This window comes from Vulpes vulpes, chromosome 12, assembly GCF_048418805.1.
Source record: "Vulpes vulpes isolate BD-2025 chromosome 12, VulVul3, whole genome shotgun sequence".
NCBI classification, from domain to species: Eukaryota; Metazoa; Chordata; class Mammalia; order Carnivora; family Canidae; genus Vulpes; species Vulpes vulpes.
The window spans coordinates 90,568,977-90,581,059 of record NC_132791.1 but is presented as its reverse complement, the minus strand read 5'-3'; the positions used below and the strand labels follow the sequence as shown (position 1 = coordinate 90,581,059).

Here is a 12,083-nt window from a genome sequence, read left to right as displayed (position 1 = left end):
TCTTGGGATCGAGTCCCACATCGGGAATCCCCACGGGGAGCCTGCCTCTCTCCCTCTAACTATGTTTCCATCTCTCTGTGTCTCTTATGAATAAATAAATAAAATCTTTTTTTAAAAAAATAATAGAAATATGCCAACAAATTGGACAATCTGGAAGAAATAAATGAATTCCTAGAAAATTAAAATCTTCCAAGAGTGAATCAGAAAAAAATAGAAATATGAACAGACTAATTACTAGTAATGAAATTGAATCATAGTAACAAACTTGAATTGGTAATTTAAAAACCCATACTATTTTAATTACTACAGCTTTGTAATATAACTTGAAGTCTAGAATTGTGATACCTCCAGTTTTATTTTTCTTTTTCAAGATTGCTTAGGCTATCTGGGGTCTTTTGCATTTTCATACAAATTTTAGTGTTCTAGTTCTGTAAAAAAATGCTGTTGGTATCTTGATAGGAATTGTATTAAATCTGTAGATTGCTTTGGGTAATATAGAACTTTTAACAATATTTGTTCTCCCAACCCATGAACATAGAATGTCTATTTCTTTGTATCTTCAATTTCTTTCTTTCATCAATGTTTTATGGTTTTCGGAGTGCAGATGTTTCACCTTTTTGGTTAAGTTTATTTGTAGGTATTTTATTATTTTGGGTGCAACCGTAAACAGGATTGTTTTCTTAATTTCTCCTTCTGCTGCTTCATTATTAGTGTATAGAAATGCAACAGATTTCTGTACATTAATTTTGTATCCTACAACTTTACTGAATTCACCTATCAGTTCTACTAGTTTTTTTTATGGAGTCTTTAGGATTTTCTACATATAGTATCATATTATCTATAAATAGAAGTTTCACTTGTTCCTTACCAATTTGGATGCCTTTTATTCTTTTCTCTTGCCTGATTGCTGTGGCTAGGACTTCAAGTATTATGTTAAATAACAGTGGTGAGAGTGGACATCTTTGTCTTACTCCTGATCTTAGGGAGAAAAACTTTCAGTTTTTCCCCATTGAGTATGATGTTAGCTTTGAGTTTTTCATATAAGTCCATTATCATATTAAGGAATTCTCCCTCTAAACCCTTGTTTTTATCATGAATGGATGTTGTACTTACTCAGATCATTTTTTTTTGCATCTACTGAAATGAGCATATGGTTTTTATCCTTTCTCTTATTGATGGTGATGTATCACACTGACTTGCAAATATTGAACCACCATTGCATCCTAGGAATAAATCTCACTTGATCATGATGAGTGCATTTTCTATGCTGGATTACAGCAATACTTAGAAATATTGCTAATATTTTGTTGAGGATTTTTTGCATCTACATTCATCAGACATATTGGCCTGTAGTTCTCTTTTCTTGTGTGTCCTTATCTGGTTTTGGAATCAGATTAATGCACAATTATATGGTCAATTAACCTTGACAAAGGAACCAGGAATATGCAGGGGAAAAAGACAGTGTCTTCAACAAATGGTATTGGGAAAACTGGACAGCTACATGCAAAATAATGAACCTGGACCACTTTGTTACACTATACACAAAAATAAATTGAAAATGGATTAAGGACCTAAATGTAAGACCTGAAACCATAAAAATCCTAGAAAAAGAGCACAGGCAGTAATTTCTCTGATACCAGTCATAACATCTTTCTAGATACATCTCCTTAAACAAGGAGAACAAAATAAGAAAGCAAAAATAAACTATTGGACTTCATCAAGGTAAAAAATTTCTGCACAGTGAAGGAAACAACCAACAAAACTAAAAGACAACCTACTGAATGACAGAAGAGATTTGCAAATAACCTATGTGATAAAGGGTTAGTGTCCAAAATATCTAAAGAACTCATACAACCCAACACCCAGAACAAATAATCTAGTTAAAGTGAGCAGAAGCTCATGAACAGACATTCTTCCAAAGATGACATACAGATGGCCAATGGATACATGAAAAGATGCCCACTATCACTTATCTTTAGGGAAATGCAAATCAAAACTACAAGGAGATACCACCTCATACCTGTCAGAATGACCAAAATCAAAACCACAAGAAGCAACAAATATTGGTGAGGATGTGGAAAAATAGGAACCCTCTTGCATCTTTGGTGGGAATACAAACTAATGTAGCCAACATACAAGACAATATGGAGGTTCCTCAAAAACTTAAAAATAGAACTACTAACTAATTGCATATAGACTAATTGCATATAACTAATTGCAAATAGAATACTAATTGCATTACTGGAAATTCACCCAAAGAATACAAAAACACTGATTCAAAGGAATACATGCACCCCAATGTTTATTGCCACATTATTTACAATAACTACTTTATGAAAGCAACCTAAGTGTTCATCAATAAAGAAGATGTATATGTGTACAGTGGATTATTTATTCAACCATAACAAACAATGAAATCTTGCTGTTTACAACAATGTGGATAGATCTAGAGAGTATACTGCTAAGCAAAATAAGGCAAAAGAAAAAAAAAAGAGAATCATAGGCTGTTATCCCTAATGGATATAGATGCAAAAATCCTGAAAAAATATTAGTAAACTGCATTCAACAGTATATTAAAACGATTATTCACCAAGATCAAGTGGGATTTATTCTAGGAATTCAAGGATGGTTCCATATGCACAAATTGATAAACAGATATACTACATTTACAAAATGAAGGATAAAAATCATATGATCATCTTAGTAGATGCAGAAAAACCATTTGACAAAATTCAACTCCATTACTGATTTAAAAAAGAACTCTCAAGTGGATTTAGAGGCAACATGCCTCAACATAATAAGGGCCATATATGACAAACCCATAGCTAACATCATAATGATAAAAAACTGAGAATGTTCTCTCTAAGATCAGGAACAAGACAAGGATGTCCACACTCACTACTTTTATTCAACATAGTAATGATATTTTTACCCAGTGATCAGAAGAAAAAGAAGTAAAAAGTACCCAAATTGGTGAAAAAAAAGGTAGACTTGTCCCGATTTGCAGATGACATGATACTATATCCAGAAAATCCTGAAGATTCCACCAAAAAACTATTAGAACCTATTTATGAATTCAGTAAAGTTGCAGAATATAAAACTGATATCCATAAATCTTTTGCATTTATATACACCAATAATGGAGTAGCAGAAAGAGAAGTTAAGAAAGCAATCTCATTTACGATTACATCACAAAGAATAAAATACCTAGGAATAAACTTAACCAAGGAAGTGAAAGACTTGTCCTATGAAAACTATAGAACATTTTTGAGAAAAATGGATGACAAAAACAAATGGAAAAATATACATGCTCATGGATTGGAAAAATTAGCTTTGTTAAAATGTGGATTGGATGGATTGGAAGAATTAGCATTGTTAAAATGTACATACTACCCAAAACAACTTACAGATTCAATAGAATCCTTATCAGAATACCAACATTTTTCACAGGCATAGAACAAATAATCCTAAAATTTATATGGAAACACAAAAGACCCTGAATAGGGAAAGCAGTCTTGAAAAAGAAGAGCAAAGATGGAGGTATCACAATCCTGGTTTCAAACCATACTACAAAGCTATAGTATTCTAAACAGTATGGTACTGGCACAGAATTAGACATATAGCTCAATGGAGCAGAATAGAGAGCCCAGAAATCCATGCTTGGTCAATTATTTTGTATGAGAAAGAAGGAAAGAATATACAATAGGGAAACGACTATCTCTGCAATAAATGGTGCTGAAAAAACTGGACCACATTCTTACACCATACACACAAATAAACTCAAAATGTATTAAAGACCTAAGTAAATGTGAGACCTGAAACCATAAAACTCTTGAAAGAACACCTAGGCAGTAATCTCTTAGACATGACCCTGTTCCTCAGGCAAAGGAAACAAAAACAAAAAATGGGACTGCACCAAAATAAAAAGGTTTTGTATGGCAAAAGAAACCATCAACATAATGTAAGGCAACTTACTGAATGGGAGAAGATACTTGCAAATGACGTATCTGATAAGGGGCTAATATCCAAAATATATGAAGAGTTTCTACAACTCCACACCAAAAACAAAACAAAAAAAAACAAATGCTCCAATTAAAATATAGGCAGAGGACCGGAATAGACATTTTTCCAAAGAAAACATGCAGAGGGCTAACAAATACATGAAAAGATGCTCAACATCACTAACTACTAGAGAAATGCAATTCTAAATACAATGATATATTACCTTATACTTGTCAAAATGGATAGTATCACAAAGAAACAAATAACAGGTGTTGGAGAAGTGGAAAAAACAGAACCCTCATGCACTGTTGGTGGGAATGCAAACTGGTGCAATCACTATATATATATTATTATAGATTTGTCCTGGATTCCCTCTCTTAAAAAGCTTGTCACCATATATATGTGGGTCACAATTCAGATGAATGAATCTTTTGCACTCATGGCTGAACATATTCAAAAGACTGGTTTATAAAAAATAGAACGACTAATTAAAAAAATAACCGAAACAAACCTTTGCATATTGATGTCAGTAACAGATTTTTATGAAAAATAACCAGATTCTTCAAAACAAACATGTGGGTAGAGTAGCATTGTTTTATTTTTTATTTTTATTTTTTAAAAGATTTTATTTATTTATTCATGAGAGACAGAGAGAGGGGCAGAGACATAGGGAGAGGGAGAAGCAGGCTCCATGCAGGGAGCCCGATGTGGGACTCGATCCCAGGTCTCCAGGATCACACCCCAGGCCAAAGGTGGTGCTAAACCACTGAGCCACCAGGGCTGCCCACATTGTTTTATTTTTGCAAATCTCTTTAATGCCAGACTTCACAGGAGGTAGCTTCTTTGTCATATTTGCTTCTGAATTCAATCTGTTGTGATATCACACATCATGTAATGGAAAACTCCACTGTGTATTTGTGAGAGTAAGAATGAAAAAAAAGCAAACAAGATCTTAGCATTATTTGCCATTATTACGAAAATAGTTTTGGACTCACAGAACCTTTGGAAGCTTAGAGATCTCCAAGAAAAGCAGTCTCTTAAGGGTCCCAAACGTTCACACTCTGCGAACTGCTGATATAAAGCAATGCTATATTAAAAATTAGGGAAGTTTATACCCCTTCGTCTTCTGAAACCTGGGGAATTATTTTGACTAAGCCCCAGATTTTAGATAACTGTCTCTTGAGTTCATACACATTACATTGTAGGATGTTAATTACTATTTGCTTTCATCTCCTGATAATAGGCCCCTTGTGTGAATTTAGAATACCTTAAAGAACAAAAATTCCGGGATCCCTGGGTGGCGCAGCGGTTTGGTGCCTGCCTTTGGCCCAGGGCGCGATCCTGGAGACCCGGGATCGAATCTCACATCGGGCTCCCGGTGCATGGAGCCTGCTTCTCCCTCTGCCTGTGTCTCTGCCTCTCTCTCTCTGTGACTATCATAAATAAATAAATAAATAAAAAAGAACAAAAATTCCTCCAAAATATACATCTCCCTGGGTTTTGCTTTTGCTCTCTTTTCTTCCAGACACCTAAAGAAACCACCCTGCAGCTTGCAGAAGAGAGATGATGGTGATGATGCTTGTAGCTCATGCTGGGTGCTTACTGGGCACCAGGCTGCAAGTATCTATGAGACTTAGGTTAATGAGCTTGACTGAGATCCAGTATCTGGATCTGGTTGGTACTCAGTGTCTGTCCTTTTGGCATGTTTGCATATCATGGTGCAAACGTGATGGTTTTACGTATTTTGCTAGGGAAATGCAAAGGACATTCCTCACACGAGATTATTTCAGCCCCTAGCACAGGGCTGCAAGAACATAGGAATTCAATTTTTTTTATTTTATTTAAATTTATCTATTTATCTCTCTCATCTATCTGTCTGACCAACCAGGATATCAGGAAGGGATTCGTTACTTTGAATGGTTGTCATGAAATATCTCTACCTATATTGTAGGCTAGTAGCTTTGACAGATACAATGCATAAAATAGAATCAAGTAAAAATATTAATAGCTTAGGCTGATATTCTGAATTGGCCATTGATCCTCTTCAGGTAACATCCAAGTAATGCAATGATCTATGAAATAATTAATGTATGGACGTATGTACATATATGTGTATTCTTATTTTTAAATCCTCTAATATAAATGTAATGAGATAGACTAATTTCTTCCAGGCTTAACCCAGATCAGCCTTCATGAGGAAAGCCAAAGCCCCGTGTCACTACTGCATTCATGGGGTAGGTACAAAGGTTTGCTTTGATGGAATTGGAGTGAGGGAAGTAAGCCCTAAAGAATACCCTAACACTTTTAAAAAATATAACTGAATAAAATGGACTCCTACATAGACGGGAGATATTCATAGAAGAAGTAGACAGAGTTGATGAACTACCATGCAGATGTGTATGTTCGGATTGTGTCACAGAGGAATTCTACTGGTCCCTTAGCAAAGGATAACTTCAGTGCTGTTGACTAAATGGGACTAAAGGGTAACTTTAGTATTATTCTAATGCACGGATGAATGAAAATTCCCCAATTCTTTTTATGCATCTTGCATTACAATGCCAAAATCAAGTGAAAATTACACAAAGAAAAATAGAGCAATCTCACTCAAAAGCCAAAATTCAAAGTAAAAATATTGGCAAACATCATTTCACAGCTTATTAAAGGAATAATATGTCATGATCAAGGGAGATTTATTCCAGTAACACAAAAATGTTTTGATATTAGGAAATCCGCTAATAACACCAATTGCTAATCAATCTAGGGAGAAAAATCACACTATGATTCTCCCCATAGATTTCAAAAGGCATTGAGAAATTGCTACATCTGTGTTTAAATTTGTATAAACCCACACAAATAGTCATAACTAGGGGCCTCTGGGTGGCTCAGTTGGTTAAGCATCTGCCTTCGGCTCAGGTCATGATCCCAGGGTTCTGGGATCAACCCCTGCATCCGGCTCCCTGCTCAGTGGGGAGCCTGCCTCTCCCTTTCCATCTGCCTTTCCTCTCTCTTGCTCTTTCTCAAATAAAATTTTAAAAAAGTCATAACTAGATATTCTGTAGTATGAAAAATCTCAGTCCAAAAGCCACTACTATGCTTAATAGAGAAACTCTAATGCATTATTACTAATTTCAGGACCAGTCGATGGGGAGACTCCGGTAACATAAAGATGTCAGCTCTAACAGGGTAGAGAGCAGAGAAAGCAAGCTCTCTCCTGACTTTTTTAGAGCACTAATCTCACTTGTGAGGGCTTCATCTCATGACCTCCTGTCATCCTGATTACCTCTCTGAGACCCTACTTTCTACATCACTTGGGTGCAGGGGGAATTGTAGCAACTGAATGGAGCACAGACATTCCATGCATAAATGGTGTCAGTTTCAGTGGAATCAAAAGTTAGGACAGTGAGGGAAGGAGAGCAGGTGACTTGGAAAGGCCCAAAAAGTGTGGTCAAAAAATGGGATGTTGAGAATCAAGATTTCAGAGGTGGGAAGTGATGCCAAAAATCTGAGAGTGCCTAGCTGTGGTGAAACTGAAGAAAATGCTAGAGGAGGTGAGGAGATGAGGAGATGAAAAAACTGAGAAGCCACAGCATGCAGATGGGTCCCTCATGACGGAGTTTCAGTTACTACTAAGGCTGATGGGAACCAGGGCCAGGTGAACAGAGGGGCCAGGATGATGGATGATAAGTTAGGTGGTTGGCATAAACATCAGCAGAGAGGTGTCTAGAGGAGAGGGAGTAATCCCCATGTTTGATAGCTTAGAGAAGGAGAATATCTACCTCTCCACCTGGCCAGGAAGTAAGAGGACAACAGAGAAAAAACCCACAAAAACTTTTTAATTGACAGAGCAAATTGGGGAACGTGGTACCCTAAGAAGTCTGCATTTTAGTGAAAAGTAGACAGGGAGACATTTTCTTTGAAGAAGAGGCAGAGGACGTTGGGGAGCAGACCAGAGCAGAGGAGAGCTATAGGCATCACTGGATGAGAATGTGGCTGATAAGGGCTGCCTTTTAGCAGCTGCAAAGGCAGAGAGGGATTTGAGACAGGATGGGATTGATTCAGAGAGATTTTTAAAGGAAGGAGTTTGTAGAATTATTACCGTGAGCCCTAATGTTTCCCCAGATGGCCCAGCAGCTCTTGGGGCTATCGCTCTACAAGCTTTCTGCCTGTGCTGTGAGCCCTACAGAGTAAATAAACATGGAATGTGTTGAACAACCACCAACTATTCTGTTCTTGGATCCGGTCACTTTACAGACAACAGCCTTCTTGCTCAATTGGGTTCATAGAACATTGTATTGTTCATTTCCCCAGTATTTAATAATGGGGCTTTTTATACAGCTCTCAACTTGAAAGTCTCTTCGACTTAGAGGTCTAAGGTAGGTTCCCTAAGTAGACCATGTCCAACTATATTTTCATAAGAATAACATTCCATGTATCTTAAGCTATAGTGTTACTTTAAAAACATGGGTTTTGTTTCATTTTATTTGAGAATAACTGAAGTGGGTGGCTTTTTTCTTAAATTCCAGTGTCCAAAGTTGTGCTTTGTGATTTTTGATGCAGCAATTCCACTTCCAGGAAATTATCTTCAGGATTAGATTGGACTGTGCAAGGATATGTACAGTGGTGTGTATCACAAGCAGTTCTAATAAGGAGAGATTGAAAATTGCCTGAATGCCCAGCTAGAGCTTGGTTAAAGAGATTCATAGACTTACATGATATGCCACATGGCCATTACAAAAAAGAATGGTTGGATTAGATTAATTGACTTGGGAAGACATTTAACAGTGAATGAAAAGTAAAAGCTTGTTGCAAAGCATTGTAGACCACATGATTCCATTTGTTTTAAATGCTAATGAGGATGTATATGGTCATTCACTTAAGAAACTGCTGAGTCTATTAGGTGCCAGGTACTGTCTCTGATGCTGGGGCCGGTATGGTACCCAAGAGGTCCTTGGCTGCATAGAGGGTGCGCTTTAGTAGAATGGACAGACGGTGAAGAGTAAATAGGTAAGAATTCATGACAGTGGTAAGTGGTCAGAAGGAAAAAAGTGTGATGACAGAGACTGATGGTGTAGAAAGAGAATCAAGTCAAGCCTCTCTAAGGAAGTGACATATGAGCTAAAACTCAAAGGGTGGGGTGGAGCCAGCAATGGGGAGACTGAGAAAGGGCATTTCAGAGGGAATGGCCAAGACCAATGTCTGAGGCCAGAAGCAGCTTGATAGGTTCTAGGAATTCAGTGAGAGTCAAGCAACAGGAGTGAGGGCAGAGTAGTATGAGATGAGACTGGCGGGTGTGCTGTGTGGGGGGATGGTAGTCACCTTATGGGCTGTAGAAAGACTTTATTCTAGTGGCAGGGAAAGGTGTAATAGTAAAGGAATGCTATTTAAAAAATTGTTTATTTATTTATTCATGTGAGACAGAGAGAGAAGCAGGCTCCCTGCAGGGATCCTGATGCAGGACTCAATCCCAGGGCCCCGGGATCATGACCTGAGCCAGAGGCAGATACTCCGCCACTGAGCCACCCAGGAGCCCCAGTAAAGGACTACTTTTAAGGCCCTCTGTGTATGTGTTGAGGTGGGAGATCAGGTGACATGAGCAACAGAAAGGGAGCTGGAAGGGTTTCCGATGAGTCGGGAGGGGTGTAGGACAAACTTCCAGGTTTGGGGTTTGAGCAACCCTGATGGACAGTGGTGTCACTGAATGAGATCGTGGAGACTATGAAAGGCCTGGTTTAGCTGGTAGGGTGATGAGGAGGTTGTGGATAAATATTAAAAGCTTAACTTGGAACATGTATTTGTGATTTCAGCATCTGAATGGAGTTGGCAAATGAGTGGAGATGAGAATGAGACTAAGACTCATGGCAGAGGGCAACATGAGACCAGTGAGTTGACTTAGGGTGTGAGTATAGAGAAGAGTGTCAGGAGAAAGTTCTCGGGCTGTTCCAATGTGTTAAAGTAACTTAAGGGAGAGTTTGTGTGTGTATCTATATGCATGTATACACGGTGAGAGGTCTAGAGTCTAAAAGATATCACCCAAATGTCAACTGTGGTTATTTCTGTGTGGTAACATTTTGGGTGAATCGTCTTACCCTAGGCTACTTCTGTATTTTTAGAATTTAGTCCAAGATATGAATTACTTTTGTGGAATGAATTTAAACAGCATAACATTTATAAAGAATTATTTTTCCCCTTTCCCTAACCCTCCTTATCTATGATCCTGAGGTAACTACCTCTTTACAGTTTGACAGCATTTAAGCATTGACAGACACTTTGTCCATATATATAAATATATGGACATATGAACATATATAAACATATATATGTTCATATAATGTTCATATAAGGATATGGACAATATCCTATAAATGTATAAATGTCCATATAAGGATACATATGTGTATTTTTAAGTAACACAAAGCTATACTAAATATTAGGCATATTTTTGTTCTCTTAGCAAAAGTAGGATTCCTTTCCAAGTCAGTAATATGAGTCTACTTTTTTTTTAAATTTTCATTTATTTATGATAGTCACAGAGAGAGAGAGAGAGAGAGAGAGAGGCAGAGACACAGGCAGAGGGAGAAGCAGGCTCCATTCACCGGGAGCCCGACGTGGGATTCGATCCCGGGTCTCCAGGATCGCGCCCTGGGCCAAAGGCAGGCGCTAAACCGCTGCGCCACCCAGGGATCCCTGAGTCTACTTTTTTAAATTAATTGTAAAATATTTTAGTTTATGGACATGCTATAACTTATACATTTGATTCCCTATTGATGCACATCCAGGTTATTTTAAATTACTATGGCAAATAACTCTGTCGTGAATATCCTTTTACATATACCTTGAATTACTTTATCAGGAAAAAATTATTTTCTTTTTTTAAAAAAGATTTTATTTATTTGAGAGAAAGAGCATGAGCAGAGGGGAGGAAAAGAAGGAGAGGGAGAAGCAGACTCCCCACTGAACAAGAAGCCCGACTTGGGGCTCCATTCCAGGACCCCGAGATCATGACCTGAGCTGAAGGCAGATGCTTGACTGACTGAGCCACCCAGACACCCCAGGGAAAAATCACTGTTTTCTTTTGGGAAAACAAAAATAGCAAATCTTCAAATCAAAATAGCCCTAAAAGAGGATATAGAGAAAAGACTAATCTGAGTTAAGAATATTAGCCTAATTCCCAGCCCTAACAGAGAATTGGATCAAATGTGAATTAAACGTACATGTTACAATTGGTCACATTAACCGGAATCAGGCTCCAGCAGCTAAACCAAGTAGGGGTTTTATTTTTCCCCGGTAAGGGAAGCAGCCCAGAGGGAAAGAGGTTATCCAGGGCTAGTGATGCAGTAGCATTAAGTAGCCATCAGACACCAGGTTCTTTTAGCTTCCTGCTCAGCCATCCTTCATATGGCTTTAGGCTTTATTTTTTCCTTCTATAGATTTTATTCATTTATTCATGAAAGACAGAGAGACAGAGACATAGGCAGAGGGAGGAGAAGCAGGCTCCATGCAGGGATCCTGATGCAGAACTCGATCCCAAGACCCTGGGATCACGCCCTGAGCTGAAGGCAAGATGCTCAAGCACTGAGCCACCCAGGCATCCCAGGCTTTGGGCTTTAGAGTGATTGTCTGCTCTGCTTCTAGGAATCTCTTCTAGGCTCTGGGCAGGAAGGGGGGAATTGAATGAAAGGTAAAAGATGTGTGCCAGCAGAATCTACCTTCACCTTCCTTTTATCCAACTTAAGAAAACAGTTTTCATGGAAGTGCAAACCAACAGACATTGGTCTCCATCTTACTGACCTGACCTAGGTCACTTGGCCCTCCACAGTGGAAAGGGAATATGGGGAGAATTGAACTCTTACTGTTTCTCAAGTAGTGGATTCCGTACATAAGAAAGGGAGGACAGATGTGGAGGAACTATCTAGTAATGTCTGTCAAGCCTGAATCAAATTACATGTGCTGAACAGAGAGAAAAAGAGAAATAACTTAAATCGCACGGGTCATTCTGTTGGCCATTCTTGGCCATGAGCATGCACCTTGGTGTTTGCATCAGGATGGGAAAATCTCTTCCTTCCTGGGCGGCAGCTCTTATT

General features: G+C 38.2%; 1 protein-coding gene across 1 annotated transcript in view; it reads left to right on the top strand.

Annotated features, from left to right (window-relative positions):
* Nucleotides 1-12,083, top strand: part of SYCP2L (synaptonemal complex protein 2 like) — a 111,249-nt gene that overhangs the window by 97,740 nt on the left and 1,426 nt on the right. Inside the window, exon 32 of the mRNA XM_072731938.1 lies at nt 6,174-6,236. Within this exon, the coding sequence (XP_072588039.1) occupies nt 6,174-6,198 (25 nt within the window). The 3' untranslated portion in view covers nt 6,199-6,236. The remainder of the gene's footprint in view (nt 1-6,173; nt 6,237-12,083) is intronic.